Source organism: Pseudopipra pipra, chromosome 9, assembly GCF_036250125.1.
Source record: "Pseudopipra pipra isolate bDixPip1 chromosome 9, bDixPip1.hap1, whole genome shotgun sequence".
Taxonomy (NCBI): Eukaryota; Metazoa; Chordata; class Aves; order Passeriformes; family Pipridae; genus Pseudopipra; species Pseudopipra pipra.
Genome location: NC_087557.1, coordinates 29,651,388 through 29,670,732, shown reverse-complemented (window position 1 = coordinate 29,670,732; position 19,345 = coordinate 29,651,388). Strand labels below are relative to the sequence as shown.

Here is a 19,345-nt window from a genome sequence, read left to right as displayed (position 1 = left end):
GTCCTGCTGAGCAGACTGCACGGGCACCACCATGACAAAGATTAAACTCCTTCCAAAGTAGTGCCACTCAGGAAGTCCTTTTAATTCCAGGAGCTGATATTTTTCCTATATTTTCATTCTGCCCACAGCTAATTAAAGAAAAAGAAGAAAAACGAATACTAATTAAGGACTCTGAAATGAAAATGTCATTTTTGTTCTGGGATAACCAGATAGGACACTGCAACCCTCATATTGAAAGCTGAAAAATCTGGCAGCTTCAAGCTTGCCTTTAATCCTGAGCTTCATTTACCAATAGCATTGAATTTGCAGGTTTTCCAAGACAGCCTGGAGAGTGTGGATACCAAATCTCTGGAGGGCTCCTCACCACAAATCTGATTCTTGCACAAAAATATTAAACTCATTGTCAGGACAGATGCCCTTGTACCCAAATGGTATTCTCCATTTCTGTGAGTAGGGGCCCAGGAGATTTGTGGTTTGGATTATACTGTAATATGCCTTTGAGACAGCATGTAAATGATGAAGAACAGAACCAGTCCTGTACCAATGGGTTATCTGTCTCAGGGCACATTGCTTCAAACACGCTCTTGCACTGTAAATCTGCAGCAATAATGAAGCACAGGGAGCTTAAGTGTTTATCAGGAGTACAAATTAAGTTCTCCTCTGATTGCCTAAGCAGAAACACTACTTCTGAAGGTGTTTGCTTATTAATATTAAGGTTCTATTAGAAGTCTTAAGTGCAAAGCAACGGCCTTATTGATCCCATCTAAAAATTATTATTATTGTTATAAGATTGGTGACTGTACATGAAAAGGAGTGGGTCAAAAGCTCTTTAGATGGAGTTAGCAAAGAAAGGGCATTTTAAACCTTTATAAAGCAAGCTGCAAGCTGAAGATAATTTCTACAACTTATTTCTTCCTCCTAATATTTGTAATCTTTAGAACCACAACCATTTTACCTAAAACTATGCAGTAGATTAGATCAAAGCATACAAGTATGGAGAAATTATTTATAACAAGTATTTAAACTTTTTAATAGAAAAGTGAGTTTATCTCAAGCTTTAAGGGACAAACATTCACACATAGCACAACCCATGTCTGATTCAGGCAAAGACAAATATAAACTCCAGAGATAAAAGGTACAGAAAAAAAAGAAAAAAAAAAAGGAGAATAAAAAGAAGCCATAGAACACTTTCCTTTCTATTGTTACAATAATAATCTCCCTGTAATAAGAAGTGTGTAGAATGGAAATAACTATTTGCTGCCAGGGTAACGTGGCTGCAGTTTCGATGAGCATGTAATGTGAGTCAATAATAAACCCCGTGGCTGTCCCCACCTCTGGTATCAGAGCTTGTTGAGTGGAAGCAGACCTATGTAAGGGCTTTATTCTGCACCACTGGTGTTTTGGAAACTTCATCTCTTAAACTCTGTGGACACAGCGTAAGTCCTTCCGCTTAGAATCACAGAGTCACAGAATCAACTGGGTTGGAAGGGACCTTCGAGATCATCAAGGCCAACCCTTGATCCAACCCCGCTGTGGTTCCCAGCCCATGGCACTGATGCCACATCCAGTCTGTCCTTAAACACCTCCAGGGATGGAGGATCCACCACTTCCCTGGGCAGCCCATTCCAATGGCTGAGCACCCTCTCTGCAAAGAAATTCTTCCTAATATCCAACCTAAACCTCCCCTGGCACAGCTGCAGACCCAGCCCTCTTGTCTTGCTGATGGTTGCCTGGGAAAAGAGACCAACCCCCCCCGGCTCCCCCCTCCTGTCAGGGAGTTGCAGCGAGTGAGGAGGTCTCCCCTGAGCCTCCTCTTCTCCAGGCTGAACACCCCCAGCTCCCTCAGCCTCTCCTCACAGCACTTGTGCTCCAGTCCCTTCCCCAGCCTCGTTGCTCTCCTCTGGACCTGCTCCAGCCCCTCAATATCCTTCCTGAACTGAGGACCCAGAACTGGACACAGCACTCCAGGGGTGGCCTCACCAGTGCTGAGTCCAGAGGAAGAATCACTTCCTTGGACCTGTTGGCCAATTTGTACCTATGTACCTATTTGAGGGACAGTTATATATTAGTTATCCCACTGGCAGTAGAAATGATGGTGTTTGGAAGGGTTGGTGAAAGACTCTTAACGGTGCAGTTATGAAAATTTGGAAAAGAACCACTGCAACTCCAAGTGCAGTCATGGCCAACCCTTCTAACATACCTGTCTCCTACAACTTTCTCCCATCAAATCTGTTCAGCTGAGACTTGGGCAGCAAGTTCCAGCTCAGCCATGAAAACACGATTTGCACCTTTGCAGCTCTGCTGCTGCACCCACTGCCACTGTCACAATAAATTGGCATATCCCTGTGAGGAGCCAGCCCTCAGAGCTGTGACATGCTGTAACATTGATAGGTGCAATTTGCCATTTGACAGTGTAAATCCATCAGTATCATTTGCTGGGATCACCTCTGTAATGACAAAATACAGACTCGCTCTTTGAGGTTGGAGCGTTTCCAAAATAGAACATCATCCAAATAATCCTCTGGATGGCTTTTATCCAAACATCCCAGTGCTGAGCAGTGAGAAGAGAGCTCCTTTACCCTGTTCCTTGTTTTACTCCCCTAATGAGTGTTTTCAGGGACTTTGAAGGTGTCTGGCTTGGCTTCAAGTCCCAGTTTTCTTGAAACAATTGGTAATTGTAGTGTTTGCAACTATAAAAATGGCTTACAAATGAACCCTGCAATTTTCAGAGCATTCTTGTGCACTTGACTTGGAACATACAAGCCAAGAATAATTCTTGGGAGTGCTGTCCTCAGAAAATCCAGGCCCTTTTTAATAAATGTAATGAATAATCAACTGTAAAGCAAAAATATTCTAAAAACTGCAATGATTGATTAACCATACTGTTTTGAACCTTTCTTGTATAAATGAATGGGTAAATGAATAAAATATACAGATTGCAGTTGCAAAATACAAAAAAAAGTGACATATGAGTGATGAAAGCAGGCTAACAGTAGAGTAATGCTTTTCATTAAGGAACTGCCTGCATATTCATTAGAGCCAGTCGATTACTTAAAAAATACATTCATCAGATAATTTATTTGATGAATTTTACCATTATTTGTCAAATAATTTATTCAACAAAAAAAGGTAAAATTAATGGAATCGTGCATTTATCAAATCTTATTGGACAGCTCCAATACTTATTCAGTTCTGTACATTTAGGTTGATTCAGGATTAGTAATACTGCTGCAATGAATGCAGAAAAATTTCCTGGCAAATCCATTACTCTGCTGTTTTCTCATACACTCACAGATTTCATGGACTTAATATAGGCTATTCAAACTGAACATCTCTCTTATTGAGAAATAAATATTCAAAAATTTAAGATTTTACATTTTCCCAAGCTTCAATATTGAACGTGGTCTGACAGACCATTGTTACCACTTAAAAAAAAAACCAAATTAAAATAAAAAATATAATTTTGAAAAAAGCAGCCTGTCTGAGGTCAGTCACATCACACTGGTGCAATCAAATCCACTGTGTCTTTGGGCTTCCTCACTTTGTCATCCCCATTCTTCAGTGAAACATCTTGTATTTGTTACTCTTGCTATTTCTGGATATGCTAAAAATTACTAACAAAAATTTGCTTGACCTCTGACTGCCATCACAACAAAATATAACACCATCTCACATTTTTTTACTGAATATTTATGCTTTGAAAATTCTGTGGGTTTTTTTTCCAAAGGGTTATTTGTGATAAATGCCTAGTTATATTTCTTAGATAGATGAGAAAAATATACTCTACCATTTACTGTAGGTTTTTCGGAAAATAGCTGTTTTAAACATTTTTTTATATCCACTGCTGTTCCTCAGTCTGCCTTTTTAGTGGAAATAAATTTCCTACAGGGACTAGCAATGGCTTTATTCTTCTTTATTAAAGAGTAATAGCCCCCTTTTCATTAGCCCCTCTGTGGCTTCAGTTAAAGGTGTCTCCATTGCATTTCCCATGCCATTGTGGATAAAGTGGAGATAATGAATTATATAGTGGCACTAAAGACTGAGTCTGCAACTTTGTTAGAAACAGATTAGTTCAAACCACAGTGCTGTTCAGCAACAACAATACCTGCTGTGCTAAATAATAACTGAGTCAGAAAATGCTTGTCCTGCTCAGTGGACAGGATCAGCTAAAATCTCCAAACCACAGCTTCCATATTTCCACACCCAGTGGATGCAGTTTATCACCAAGACCAGGGCCTGAATTAAGGTTTTTTATTTCCTTCCCTCTGCCACTAAAGCCCCCGTTCTAAGGTTCCTGGAAATACTTGGAAAAAAGAGGCTGTGGCCATTAGTTTATAACACGAAAATTACTTGATCCTGTGCCATTACATAGGAACAAATTTATCACGTGAGGGTGAAAGATCCTCGGAGGGTGTTCAAAGTAAAAGTGTTTTTTTAAAAAATCAGCTTAGTGGTGTTATAAGGAAAAGTACATTAAGTCTTCCAAATAAAAGTGTTTTTTTAAAAAATCAGCTTAGTAATGTTATAAGGAAAATTACATTAAATTGTCCCTCATGTCCATTGAAAGGACATCAGACTTGAGCCTCGAGCATGTCCTCTGTCACCAGGAGTGAAGCAACCAGACCCAGCAGGTGAGGGAATACAGGTGGATGCCAAGGGGAAAGGGAAGAGCACCTGCAGGTGCCAGCTGGCTGTGCAGCTTTCCTGAGACATTCCACAGCTCAGTGCAGGGTAATGTCTCTCTTCCCTTCAATCCAGGAAGATAAACTGTGCCCACACTTTTAATGGATCCATGTATAATGAGCCACAGTGAATTTTTGTTTTGGGAAAGCCACATCAAGAGTCTGAAATAGGTTGGCTTTTTTGGGTTTTGTTTCTTGGGTTTTTTTTTTTATTGCTTAATATCCTCTTGGGTGATTCTTTACATTGCCTTGCTATAAGCACAATTGCTATAAACATATATGCTTACCCCAAATTGTTCATTGAAAGGACACTCTAGGTTTGCTTTAGATAGTTAGTATAGACTGATGATGTCTTTAGGACTTTCTTAGTAATTAAGTAATGACTGCATCCACATGACATTTTCTCACTCAAATCAGATTTTTCTTCCGCTATTCTACTGCCCCTTTGATTTATCACTGGCAGGTACTTAGAGAAGTGAATTTAAATTCACAGTGGGAATTGCACGTGAATACTCTGCTTGGAAATCTCACTTGGTCACTGAAAGAAGTTTTTGTGTCTTTGAATAAGGCACAGCATGGGATTTTGGGACCACATTCACAGCAGAATCATGGATACTTCTGAAAAAGCAAAAGGCCAAATCCTCTGGAGGATTTGGCAAACTGTGGAAGGCATGGACAGCTTTCTGCCAACTACTGACACCTCCAAAATGGCAAATATAGGTTGTTTTCAGACCTGACTTCTCAGTCATGCTCCTGATGCTGCCTCCCTCCCAGTAGCTCCTCCATTCACTGAAGAAAGTTGTGCTAAAATATAATATACAACTATTTCACTCCTCTTTGCCAGGTAAAAATCCTGCATAAGGCTCCAAATGCAGCATAACAAAGGTTTCTGTGTATGCAAAGAAACCATAGGAGGGAGGAATGTGTAGTCTGAAGTCTTTGATGCACCTTGAATCAGTTCATTAAACAGCCTGATTTATGTCACTACCAACTCACGAGAAAATGCACCTTCTCAAAAGTTTCTTGGAAAAGGAGAAGAGTAAATCTAGTAATTAATTACACTGTGAGCAAGATAGAGCCCAGTCCTACCACCAGATCTAACTGGGCTGATGTTTATAGCTAAGCTCAGGTACAGCTCTGTTGGTTCATCCCTCCTGCCCTTGGCTGTGAATTGAGGGTAAATAAAAATATTTAGGTCAGTATGTGTTTAGCTTTGCAATCCAATGAGAAATAACATGGAATGTACAAGTCTGAGAAGCTGTTTACACTGATGAAAAGCATAGGAAGTTATTTATTTATTTATTTATTTATTTATTTACAGCTTGTTGTAAGTGTTCTAAAAATATAAAGGAACTACTTAATTGAGTCTAAATCTATAGCTCGAGGTATGTAAAAGAAAACTTTGAAGTACTCATATGCAATCCTATGTGAAAATCTTATATTTCCTGACAGGGTTGGAAATAAACTCGTTTAGTTATGTTTTAACTTTTAAAACAAGCAAAATCATTAAAATCTTAGAACCATAACATTCTAACCCTGCATAATTGAAACTATTTCCCCAAAATATAGCCTAAAGGGGGTTCATCAATGTTTTTGTTACATTTTCTACTCCCAGAGAAGACTGCTGTTGTATACTTAAAGCATTTGAGGAGATATATTCACCGGGGACATGGTAATGAGATAAATCAGTCAGGAGACAAACCCAGACTGTTTGACTGCCAGCTTGTGTCCAATTTTATGCAATTAATATAGCATACATTTCCATTTTGAAGCTTAAACTGTTGTATTGTTAAATAGCTTAATTCCATCCTCCCCTGACTGAAATAACGATGACCCACTGGATGTTGTCATTTTACCCAGCCATTAGCCACAGAGCCAGGAAGACAGAAATGTATTGCTCTCCGTGGCAGAACTCAGACCATCACAAGCTCATTAATTCAAACACTCATAATGAGGGTCATTGTACAGACTGATACAGATACAGCTGCTCTGAACTTCAGACATTTTTTGAAAGAGCCAAATTCAATATGATATATGTAAAAAATTCAAGTATATGCCTAAGAGAGCAGCAGGGGAAATTTTCTCATTCTTTTTTGTGAGATCTGACATCAGCATATAGATGGTTTCATCAATTATTGAGACGGAGACCAAGAAAGGGAAAGGGAATGATTTGGGGGTTTCGTTTTTGAAGTTTGAATGTAAAGTGCTCAGACTGAATCAGAACTAGTATGTCTGAGTCTTTAGAATTAGCTGCCTTTTTCTTATACCTTCTCTTCTTTGTTAACACTAGAGAGCCTTTAAAGGCTGGTATTTGAAATGTTTTAATAACTTTTGAAAGGCTGGGGTGTATCTTTGACACAGGGATACCATATATGAAATTACTTATTCCTTTTTCATTCTATAAATAATGTGTCTTGGAAGTACCCTCAAAAAACTCAGTCTCATATTGAACAATTACATCGGTGTGAAAAAACAAACCTGTCTTTAGATAATCCTGGAGGAGGAACTGGGGGATGAGGGAAATCCAGGTCTCCCTGCTCCAGTGAATATTTAATTATTTATATGGCATGGAATAGATGCAGCAGTAGCAGTGAATAACCTGTAGAGAGCCTGGAGAAACCAAGGGTCATAGCCCAGTCTGAATATTAAGTAGAACAGAAAATTGTGCCCGTGTATCCAACATCCCTTATAAATGCCCTGTCCACAGGGATTTTCATTGTTCAGGAGAGTCCTTTCTGGTTTTATTCAGAAAAGCTGTCCTAGTCGGGGAGCCTTTCTTGGTGAAAGCACAGTCTAAAACAGTAAATGTCTTTCAGTGCTAATGAACTGACATTTTTCAACCAAAAAAAAGTGTTGGACAAATCTTTTTTGAATGCCCCATCCTGATCCCTTTCCTTTCACCAGGTGCCCAGGTGCTAACTGAGCTACCACCATGAAAGATGGACCATTCCCCTCTGAGCTTTCAAGTGCTCTTTTGTCTTTCTTGGAAATAAGAAAGGGGAAAAGAAGGAAAAAAGATGTCTTGTTGTCAAATTTGACAGCTGTCAGCTATCTTGAAGGGGCAAAATGATGATATATCACTTCACTCAGTAGCTTACAATTTAATTGTAATTAATTATGAAAGAAACTACAGCTCTTCAACATGAGTGCAAATATTTTTATTTGCAGGCAGATGTTTTGCATGTTTTATTAAATCTTGTGTAGTTCATACTATTCAGTGCTCAACTAAAAATAACTATCATTTTGAACCTACACAGAGAGAGCTTCATGCAGTGTGAAGCACTAACATCATATTTACTTGAGGACAGAACATTATGTTACCCTTCCAGTATGTAAAATACGTACATTTAACACTGGAATTAAGGACCTATTTTAAATATAGCAGTTGCTAAGCAATGGGCTATTAGCAGAACTCCAACGGCTTGGAACATTTAGGAGCTACATGCTCGTTTTTATATTATTACTTGGTTTCCAGAACACAGTTAGCAATCAACAGAGAAGTTTGTAATTCTCTTAGACAACAGATGAGATTGTTCCTCAGTGCTCTCTGCTGTGGCAGCCCCAGGCCTGCCAGGAGCAGAAGCCAGAGCAGCAGCATCCTGGTCCACCCATGCCCACTGTTGGGGTACAATAAAATCCAGCTCATAGAGATTTGTGTCTCCTTAGAGACTATCTGGAGTTATACAATACATAAATGCAGGATTCTACAGAATCCTGATTCCATGGGATCCTAATACTTGCCCTTATTCAATGCCTATTTCACATAAATATATTCTAAGTTTTCCATTTGTTCATAAATACACCACAACAGTTCTCCTTCCCTGCAGGAGCCTGTGCAGGATCACTCTGTTCAGGTAGCCGTGGCAGCAGGAGATCAGAGGGAGGGATGCAAACCTGCAAACAGATTCCCAGAGCCATCCTAGCTGTAGGTGGAGGCAGGTTAACTCCACACAGAGCTTTGCCCATCCTATCCTAAAATACGTATGATTGATTGAACAGAGCTAATTCTTTTGGCAAAGCCTCCTTGTTATTGACAAGGTGATTAGGAAATCTCTTTGAATTTTCAGTTGCTTTTTCTCTCCTACAAGAGGAAATTATGCAGAGCGATGCTGTGGGTCAGATCTGACCCTGGGGCTTGTACCACTCCAGGTAGCTCTGAGCTCTTCCTTCTGCGCCTGCCGGATCTTCCTCATCAACATCACAGTTCTGAACATGGGAACTGCACCATGGGGGTCCCCAAAACAGCTGTGGGAAAATTTCCCTGGCCTGTTCTGTGCCCCAGTGTGCACCCATGACACATGCCATTGCTAACCTGCAGAGTGAACCTGCAGCAGTGTCCAGTTGCCAGTGAATCCCTTGAGACTGGCATTTTCTGTGGCGTGTACTGGTAAAGCTTTGACAATGCTGGTGGCAGTGGAAGTTTTACTATTTAACTGGAGTTCTACCATGGGCTTAATGGGGCCAGAAGTCACTCCAAAGTCCTAAATCTTTCTGACCCTTCACACAGGTGACGTCCCTGAGAGAGATGTACCGAACACTTACAGTCCTCCCTTTAAACTCAGTCACGGGGGTACAATAAAATCCAGCTCATAGAGATTTGTGTCTCCTTAGAGACTATCTGGGGTTATGCAATACATAAATGCAGTTTCCCAGGATTCTACAGAATCCTGATTCATGGGATCCTAATAATTGCCCTTATTCAATGCCTATTTCACATAAATACATTTTAAGTTTCCCATTTGTTCATAAATATACCACAGCATTTCTAGAATTTAAGAAAGCTAAAAATACTTTTACAAATACCTTTAAGGAGACTTGATTCCCCTGAAGATGCTGTGAGTGGAGGCTGTTTCTGTATCAGCCCTTGTCTTTGATTAACCACTTAAAAAAAAGAAAAAAAGGAATAGATTAATTATTAAAATTAGTCCTGTAGTGCACCTGAGCATGAAGAGTGAAACATGATTCCCACTGAATTACAGGGAGGCAGAGCTGAGGATGCTCAGCACTTCACAGAATTGGGCTGGCAGGGAGAAAGCCAGAGGTTTCCTTTGTGAAATAGTAAGGACTGAGGGCACTGATTGCCCACTAGCAGTTTGGAGTGGTTTATTAAAGAAATAAAATTTTTAAAAAATTCAGTTCTGGGCTTGGAATCAACACAATTCCCCTTTAGTCTATTAGGCTTGCCGAGGAGCCCCTCTCAGGACACGCAGCAGTTTCTGTGACTGCTCAGCCGTGTAATAACACCGCAAACAAAGACACGAGGGCTGGCGGTGTCGCACTGTAACATCGTTATTCACTCCATCAAACTGCGGCCACCGCGGGGTTTGCCCAGAGCTGCAGAGCAACTCTGCTCATTACACAGGTACCTGGGCCCCGCAGCTGTCCCCAGGCTGGCCCCTCTCCAGCCCCGGGCCCTGCCTGTCCTGAGCTCGCTTCCTTCCACACTTCCCTGCACATCCCGCTCCGCTCCAGCTCGCTCCCTCTCCGGAGACAGCACGCCTTATGTTTGCCATTTCATTCTCATTCACCTTGCCTGTCACCTCGAGGCAGCCTTAATTATAATGTCATTGAAGGTTTATTCAACGAGATCTGAAGATTGTGCTTTAATTATAAAAATGAAAACACACGATTACAACCGAAGTAAGTATAAAACAATATTTGGCGGCAAGTGGCAGCTGAAACCTTTTTAGATGTTTCAGTGTCTCTCATCCAGAAGTCACTCAGCTTGTTCCAGACGGAAGGTTTGGGGATCTAGGATTCCTTGTGTCTTTTTCTATATTTTGGATGACTTTTACAGCCTGCTACTTCAATTTCTGCTCACTTGAAACTCAGTTTTGAGTACAAATTCAAATGTCTCAAGCGCTTGTACCTTTGGCCAGGCATTTTAGGTGATTTGACTTCCCATTACATTTGTTGGAATACGTATGACTCTTTGGGGATATCAGTTATATTTCCCCTTTAGTCCTTCCAAGTCCAGCTTCTCAGTGTTCCTACTCAGCCCAGCCATGCAATATGAACTTTTTACTTTACATTTCCCAGAACTAGTTGAGGCTACTGGTATGTTCATGGCAAAGAACATGCAGAGTATCGGGTTGAAGCAGAATACATTAAGTTTAGAATACCTTTTGGATTACCAGTTTTCTCTAAAGGCCACAATTGACACATTATTTACATTAGCTAGTTTTTTTCTCCTGGATGATTTACCCATGAGTTCATGTTGTTGTTTTCCCTCAAGTTTTGCTGCATCTCTGTGTGATGGGACAGTTGCAACTACTTTTTTGCATCATGTTTTGTCCCCCCCTCAAAGAACAAAATGCAGTTGCCCAGGCCTCTAGCTAGGGTTGAAAAGGGGTGGGGGGGAAGAGAAAAAAAGAGGAAAAAATGCTGTGTTGCCTAAAACTCCTGGTTTGAGACACCAAACATTGCGTAAAGGCAGTCTGGGCACTTTCACTTTGCTATAGGTATTTTTTTATTAATGGAGTGCTTCAAAACGGGGCAAAGACCGACTTGAGGTTTTAATAAATCTTGGAAATGACCTGGTGCTTCAGAAGTTAAGCTCACCCTCATTACCCTGTAACACTGCCTCCTGCAAGGCTACCTGAGACATGTGGTGCAGCAGTTGTGCTCTGGCAGCTGGCTCCAGGAGCCCGTGCTAACCTCTCCTGTTCCCCTGAGATGGACAGATTATTCCCATTAGAAGGGATTGATGAATGAAAAGATCGTGGTTAATGGGTATTACTTTAATGCAGAGGGCCAAATCCTATTATCCTGTGCAGTGGACAGTGCAAACAGTGTTTGTGTAAAGGAGCCCCGCTGGGACAGAGAGAAATGGAGCCCAAGTGCTGCCCCAGCCTTGCTCAGCAAAACCTGCCTGGTTCTGCAGCTGCTCATGTGGCTGAAAAATAAGGGGGGTTGGCCCAGGAGCTTCTCCCAGAACCTATTCCTGGCAATAGTTTGACATCAGTGGTCGTGGTGAGGGGCTGGCAGAGGGGAAGGTGGGCCACGTTGGTTTGTGCTGTGAGCTCCATCTCAGCTCCTGAAGAAGTAGCAGTGTGTGTTCTCCTTGCTCGTGGTACTTTGATTTCCAGCTACCTTTTTCAGCTTAATAAGTACATTAGGTGGGTTATGCAGATTACAGTGTGTGCACTGAGTTATTTGATATATTATTCACCAACAAATATAAGATAAAAAGTAAGTCTGCATATAATTACCCACAACTGCTGACTGACTTATAATTAACTTTGAAAAATTGCTGGTTTAGGAGATATCATAGATTACAATTTTAAATATAAGGAGCTTCAGAATAGCTCTCATGATCAGCGCTAGTACAAGGTATTCAGTGAAGGATTAATTCCCTAAACTGCTAATCAGCTCTATCTCCTGTCTTATCAAATTGTAAATATATTATGCTGTATTAAAGTATGAGCATGCAGCTAATTAAAGCAGAGCCTGCTTTAATATCAGATGCTCCCCCCTTGACACAACAAAAATGTTCTAAGGACATAGCTAACGAGTGTTAACAAATGAAAGTGATACCTTTTACAATGATGCTGTGTCCAGACAGCAGCTTTTTGTTTTCTTTTCAGAGGTGAGGGGTTTTGTTGTTTTGTGTTTTTATTTAAAGAAAAAGAAGGGGGGAAAATCATACAGTTTTTCTGGAGAAACAAGTTGGGAAGGGCATTAATTCTATTTAGCCTACAGCTAGAAGCCCACGGGAACCAACCAAGAGATTATAACCAAGGATTTACAAATACTATCTGAATGACATCCAGTGAAGTTTTGGTTCATTTACTAACATTTTAAATAGATTCTGATGTTAAATGCTGAAAAGCAAAATACAATACTTTTTTAAAAAGCAAGAAAGCAACCATCCACATTTTTAAAGGAATGCAGCATAAATTTAAATGAAAGATCAGTGAAGCCTAGCCAAGCAAAGAGAGGATCAGAACTATAATTGAGCATCATTTGCAAAACTGCTTCTTTTAGTTGCTTTTCTCTGTTTCAAACTCAAATAAAGCGATGCCATTATACAGGCAGCAGGGGAAAAAAATATCAAAATTATTCATCTATGAAACAAACACGAAAAATAAGAGAGAATACACAGCAAGAAGCCTCTCAATTAGTTAGATTTTTTTAAAAATTCTTTGTGCAAACCTCAAAGTTTTTTTGTACCACTTGAAAGTTTTCACACCCTAAAGACCTCAGAATGTATGATGTTATTAATATTATTCGGCAACAAAAAACACATATTTGTCAAGATCAACGTGATAGAGAAGAGAAAACCCATGGGATGGGGAGTGTTTGGTGATTTTTCTCCCTTTCCCTTTCCTTTCCCTTTCCCTTTCCTTTCCTTTTCCCTTTCCTTTCTTTTCCTTCCCTTCCCAAACCTTCCCAAACCTTCCCAAACCTTCCCAAACCTTCCCTTCCCTTTTTCTTTCCTTTTTCTTTCCTTCCCTTCCCTTTTTCTTTCCTTTTCCTCTCCTTTCCTTTCTTTGCCTTGCCTCCCTTTCCTTCCTTTCTCTCTGCCTTTCCCTCTTCCCTACATCTGTGCTTAGGGAAAATAATCTCAGCAGGAAATCAAAGAGTTTTACCAATAAAATCAATGGACATTTGCAGACTGTTAGTAGTGATAAAGTTGAGATAAGGTGGAATTCCATCCCTGTGTGATCAATGTTTATTGCAGGGCCCATATTTTTTAATGGAAGTGGATCAAAACACTTTTTTTCCCCTCCTGGCCCTGGATTCTGGAGGTTTCAGAGACACAGAAACTTTATCTGACTTGTTTCATTAAAATGTTTAACAGTTATTGACATTCAAAAGCGTCCTGGTTTGAACTAAAAGTTCCTTTCTTCATTCCCCACAGGTTAATTTGTTGGCTTTTGGAGTGATTATTTATAAAGTGTTTCGACACACTGCAATGTTAAAGCCAGAAGTTAGTTGCTACGAAAATATAAGGTAAGTTTGCCATTTAACACAAATTCTCCCTTCTGTAAGTTTGAATGCAGGCAGAGGTGATAGTGAGTATTCAAAAATAACAGTTTAATCTCCTGAAAGATTTGTAGAAAAAAAAGGATCTTTTTTTTCCTGTTATCCCCTTATATATAGTTGGAAGTACATTTTGCAATCATGATTCCCATCCAGCTCTACCTTGTACAGTAACACTGGGGGGGTGTCAGAAGTGAATGAGGAATCCCAGCAGCCCACATCAACCAGAGGGTAAAGGCTGATGGCAAGGTTAAAGAAGGAATTGTCCTTTTTTTTTCTTTCCATAGCTTCTATACAAGCCAAAACAGATCTCAAAACTTATGCCTGAAATGGGACCAAAATATTTACCTGGAAGTAACAAGTAATTCAGAGATAAGAGACTCAGAGCCATTCATGTTCCTTGGAAAAGTCTGCAGTGAGACACTGTGCTCCTGTGGTGTTGGGGGGATGGGGCAGATCCTCTCCAGGATTTTACTTTGCATGCTGCTATGATTTTTCCATCAACTCACTCTCCTTAAAACTGATTTATAGGGACCTTGAAAACCGTTTGTGCAGGAAAAGCTGAAGTGTACTACAGGGAACATTGAAAACAACTCACTGTTTGTGTTGCTTAGGAACACTCCTGCAGTTTCAATGCATTGCACTAGATTTATAGTTAGGATTTAGCAATTGTTTGATTGATTACTTTCTCTTATTCCTCACCCTTCATAGCTTCGTGTGGTGACCTGGTTCTAATGAAGTTGAAAATTATTCATTTTCAGGGGAACAGTGCTAAAAATGTCTGCTGTTCAAAGGAAGTCCTGCAATGACTGAGCTGAGAATGAATAAGAAAGTAATCAGTGGCTTCATTTCCAAGACAACATGCTGTAATTTGCTCAAGTCTGTGAACAGTGCTCTACAGCATCTTGGAACAAAAAAAAAAGACATAGCCAATCAGTTCCTACAATTTTAAAGCATCAATATGCTGACCCAGGAGCTATTTGAGAGTATTTGTGTTCTAAAAACAAAAAATAAATTTTTTTCTTTTTTTTTTTTAAAGAGAAAGAATGAAAGAAAGAAAGTCTGGTTTTACAACTGGCACCTCTGCAGTGAACCTGAGAGGCAGCCAGGGAATCTTTTGATGTCATGCACATGCACTGACCTCAGAGCATACTGTACATTTTTTCTGGGTTATTTTTTGGAGGAAGATAAGGGGGAGGAGGAAAAGTGGGGGGAATGCTTCATAACAGGCATATGTTTTTCCTTGGGGAATTACACTAACAGTAGATTTAAATCAAATCATATGGTGCTGCAGTACACCAGAGAGAACACATCTGAAGATTAAAGCAGCCAGTGTTTTAAGGCCCTCCAGTTTTACTCCTTTGCTGTTCCCAAGGGGTCCCGTGAGCCCATCCGTGCCACGGTGCTGCAGCACACCCTGAAGAGCAGCCCGTGCACTTGCACTTCTCAGGTTCTCAGGCCTTTGCAGCTGCCAACGAATTGCTGACCCGAGGTGGAGACAGAAGGGAAGTGGTTTGTGCCTGCACGTTGCTCACGATGTTTCTCTCCTGCCCAGGTCCTGTGCCCGAGGTGCCCTCGCCCTCCTCTTCCTCCTCGGGGCCACCTGGATCTTCGGGGTGCTGCACGTGGTCCAGGGATCCGTGGTTACTGCCTACCTTTTTACAATCTTCAATGCATTCCAGGGGATGTTCATCTTCATTTTCCTTTGTGTACTGTCCAGGAAGGTGAGTGTTGCAGTCCCTGTGGGAAGGGACTCAGGCAGTCTCATGTACCCACACAGTCAGGTGCCAGCCCAGAAATTGAGCTTTTGTCTCCAGCAGAGACAGAACCTCTGTCTAGTTTTTACCTGCTCACATATTTCCTCCCAGCTTTAAAACTAATGTGTTAAACATGGGAAAATGGGGTTTTTTAATTGTAAGACTGGTTATAGTGCCATTAACCTGATGAAATAATCCAATGTGTCCCCACACTTACCCCGGGACGATGCTTTCTTCACTGTTCCGTCCTAAGGTCAAAACCAGCCCCACCTTAAAACATCTAGAGGCAGGAGCAGTACAAAATGAGTTTAAAGACATCTACACCTAGCAATAAACCTATTTCATATTTGAATTCAATATTTTTATTTCAGATTCAGGAAGAGTATTACAGGTTGTTCAAAAATGTTCCTTGCTGCTTCGGCTGCTTGAGATAAACGGAAGGAAAACACCCATAAGCATCTCAGTGGAAGAAGGGAGCAACCCACATGTTGTTGTTATGGGTATTACAGCAAAATATGGTATTGTGAAAGCATGAAATGACCCAGTGAGCAGGCATATCTCTTAACTGAATTACTGACTGGTTTTGTACATATGTGTGCATTCCTGCAGAACATTTATATTATTCTGTATACAAACAGTATACAAAAAAAAAATGGATTATTGCAAAACAAGTATTAATAAAGACCAGGGAAAGAAGCTAATTTCTAAAGGAGCTCAACAATTCAACAATATTAAAAATATCTGCAATTCTTGAAAGCAAAATATCAAAACCCAACTGGCACGGCAGATTTTAGGAATTGCTTTGCTAGTGGAAACATGTTTCACTGTCCTTTTGTAGTAATGAGCTTCTTACATTAAGTTGCATGTGACCATCTGCAGGGAATGGGTTCCATTAAAGAGTCAATAGATAAAGATCTGCTTCAGCCTAGACTTTTGAAAACATTTCTTTTAATTTAAAGTAGATTAAAAAAGGAATTTGTTTAATATTATTCTCTTATCACTCTGAAATATATATTTGTATATTAATCAATGCTTTATTTTTATAACTTCTAAAGAACTGTTTAGATCTAAAGAGCTGAGGTCAGATCTGATACAAGAATGGTGGGACAGCCATTTTATAAGTGAAAGATTATTTTGTGAATACTTTGAAAAAGATCTGGTTCCTGTTTTATTTAATTGCCAAAAAGGCTGAGATCTGCTAAACTGGCACTATGATTTTGGAGGCTGTGGGAAGAAGATCCTTTCACAGGTTTGTCACTTCAAAGAGATACTTGAAATCCAGACTTTGCAGGACCAAATTAAAAATAAAGTGGCAGAAATCAGCCTTGCAAAAGAATACAGATTTAAATTCAAGGTATGTGCCCCTGTAAAATTGCAGTTACAGCAGCTTTCTCTACTCAGAGCACCTTTGAGTCAAGCAGTTGTCTTCCTCTGAGGCTCCTGGGTTTGGAACAATCCTGCACTCAACCTCAGGAGTACCCACAGATCTGCTGAAAGCAAAGGGAGCACTCGAAGTGCTCTTTGGCAGATCAGAGCATGAACATGATGCATCAACAGTTCCACCCATGGCATCTTATTTATTTTAAGAGCAGGCTTTAATTTCACCCTCCTAGCACCCAGTTTATGTGAAGTGCTCAGCAATCTCCTGCCCACATTGCCTTCTCAGGAAGTGTCTGGGATCTCAGGCGAAGCCCAGTGTTTTTACCAGTGAGGCACTGTAAATATGTAGTTGTTAATAAATCCCACTGCTGTGTTGTCTGTTAAAATAAAGCACCACGCTGAATTTTATTTATATTAAAAGGAACTCTTTTTTTAGTAACGGTCAATTTTGTTTGGTTTTCTTTTTCTTTTTTCCGTATACACAAGGTTTTCATTGTATGCATTGCAGTGACAGGCTTCATTAAGTATATTCCATGTCTCTGTCAAATTTTTTGAAACCACAACAGGAGTCTATTTTTCTGAAAAACTAAAAATCTGCTGGTCCTTTGAATGTAAAATATGTGAATAAACCGAAGTGCTTTGCTTTCACATTTTGACATTTCCATTCATTTAAATAAATACAGCAGTAAAAGTTCTCATTGTTATATATCATTTGCCCTCAATTATTTGCTAAGTTTCCTTTGCTGTTGTATATGTTCTTCTAGGTTTGGGAAGATGAAGATACATGTTACTTAAAAGAGTATTTTTAGAAGGATATCTACTAATACATCATTTTTAATCTCCTGCAGAACTGTAACCTACAGTAAGACTGTCTGGACAAAGCATCTCTAGTAACCATATAATGACTTCAGCATGCTCAGTGAGATTGAAAAAAGTTCCTTGGAAAGAAAATACATCATAAAATGTTTAGGCTACAATAGTCTTTGTAATGAAAGAACATCTTTCATAGGGAAACTGGTCTCCTGTCTCTGGGTCAGATCGTCACTGAAACGCTGTTTTCCTTACATACAAGGATGAGTTTTCATCTTTTAATACAGCACATAAAGAGCAGAAGAATTTTGTTTAGATTCACTGCCTTAGACCCTGAAGGATATTGCAATTGTCCTCCCTAATGCATGCAGACATGCCGACAAGAAATTAAAGGGTTTATTTGTCACAGCCCCTCGGTTACACGAGCCCAAAGCCACGAGAGAGAGGAGAGACAATGGGCATAAACTGAAAAAAGAGAGGTTTCAGCAAGACATGAGGAGAAACCTTTTCACCATGAGGACAGTAAAGTGTTGGAAAGGATCTCCCAGAGAGAGCTTGTGCAGTTGTGTTAAAATCTTTGCAGGTTTTTAAGACTGGACAAAGCCCTCAGCAACCTGATCTCACACCTGACCCTGCTTTGAGCAGGAAGGTGGGTGAGGTGACCCCCCGAGATCCCTTCCAGCCTGAATTGTTCTATGAGCCTATGGTGTGAAATATCAAATCAGAAAAATAATAATCGGGCATGAGTTATGATTTTGTTACACAAACTTGCACCCCAAGTGCTAAGGATCAGCTGAACAAACTGTTTTTACAAAAGCAAATTCATCTAATCTATTTATCAGATCAACTAATAACTAGTTGACTGGTTTGGAAAATAAAAATTTGGTTCAACATTTTTTTAATGTAATTATATGTATTAAGAGGCATGTGACATGTCCAGTAGGGCCAACAGGAAAAATTAAAAAAAAAATAAAAACAAATCAGTGATGGACCAGACAGATAAAAAGAAAAATGTTAAGGTTTCACTCTGAAAGTAAATGCTTGATGAAGAACTGTTTCCATGAAACCAGTCAAACAGAAATTTGTGTTCACTGTTGCATGTCAAGGTGGGCTTCAGTATATAATAAATAAGGTAAGGACTTGTTTATTCTGAAATAAATATTCCCTCAAAGAATTAAAACATTTAGAAGTTTTAGAAGTATTTAGAAGAATCTGCAACATTATCATCACATCCTTTGGGAGGTTTAAGCTGCTAGAGCTGTGCTGATAAACAGATCTTCTGTGCTCTTTACCTGTTGGAATGAAGCAGGTAGGCATTTAAAACAAGATAAATACTGTGCAAATTTATTTCAGGCTTTCCTTCACTCTCCAGGTGTCACAGACCTTCAGCTCAGGTCATGGTGGTACTCTGAAGCCAGGAATTTGCAGACTTGTGCATCTTATTGACCAACCACGTGAAACAATGTTGCACATTTTGACATTAAGCAGAATGAAAAAATATTTTCAGATCTGATTCCTCCAGCTGCTACACCTCCAGCATCGCTCTTCTCACCAATAATACCATTTTTTATGTCTTTATCATGATAGTTCGTTAAAGGCCAGTTCATAATCGCACTCAGTTAATCACAGAATCATAGAATCATAGAATCAGTGGGGTTGGAAAAGCCCTCTGAGACCATCAAGTCCAACCCTTGATCCAGCCCTGCCGTGGTTCCCAGACCGTGGCACTGA

General features: G+C 39.9%; 1 protein-coding gene across 1 annotated transcript in view; it reads left to right on the top strand.

Moving 5' to 3' along the window:
- Positions 1-17,498, top strand: part of ADGRL4 (adhesion G protein-coupled receptor L4) — a 76,716-nt gene extending 59,218 nt beyond the window's left edge. The window contains exons 14-16 of the mRNA XM_064665578.1: positions 13,546-13,637; positions 15,223-15,391; positions 15,796-17,498. Coding sequence (XP_064521648.1) covers positions 13,546-13,637; positions 15,223-15,391; positions 15,796-15,858 — 324 coding nt within the window. The 3' untranslated portion in view covers positions 15,859-17,498. The remainder of the gene's footprint in view (positions 1-13,545; positions 13,638-15,222; positions 15,392-15,795) is intronic.
- Positions 17,499-19,345: the final 1,847 nt, after the last annotated feature.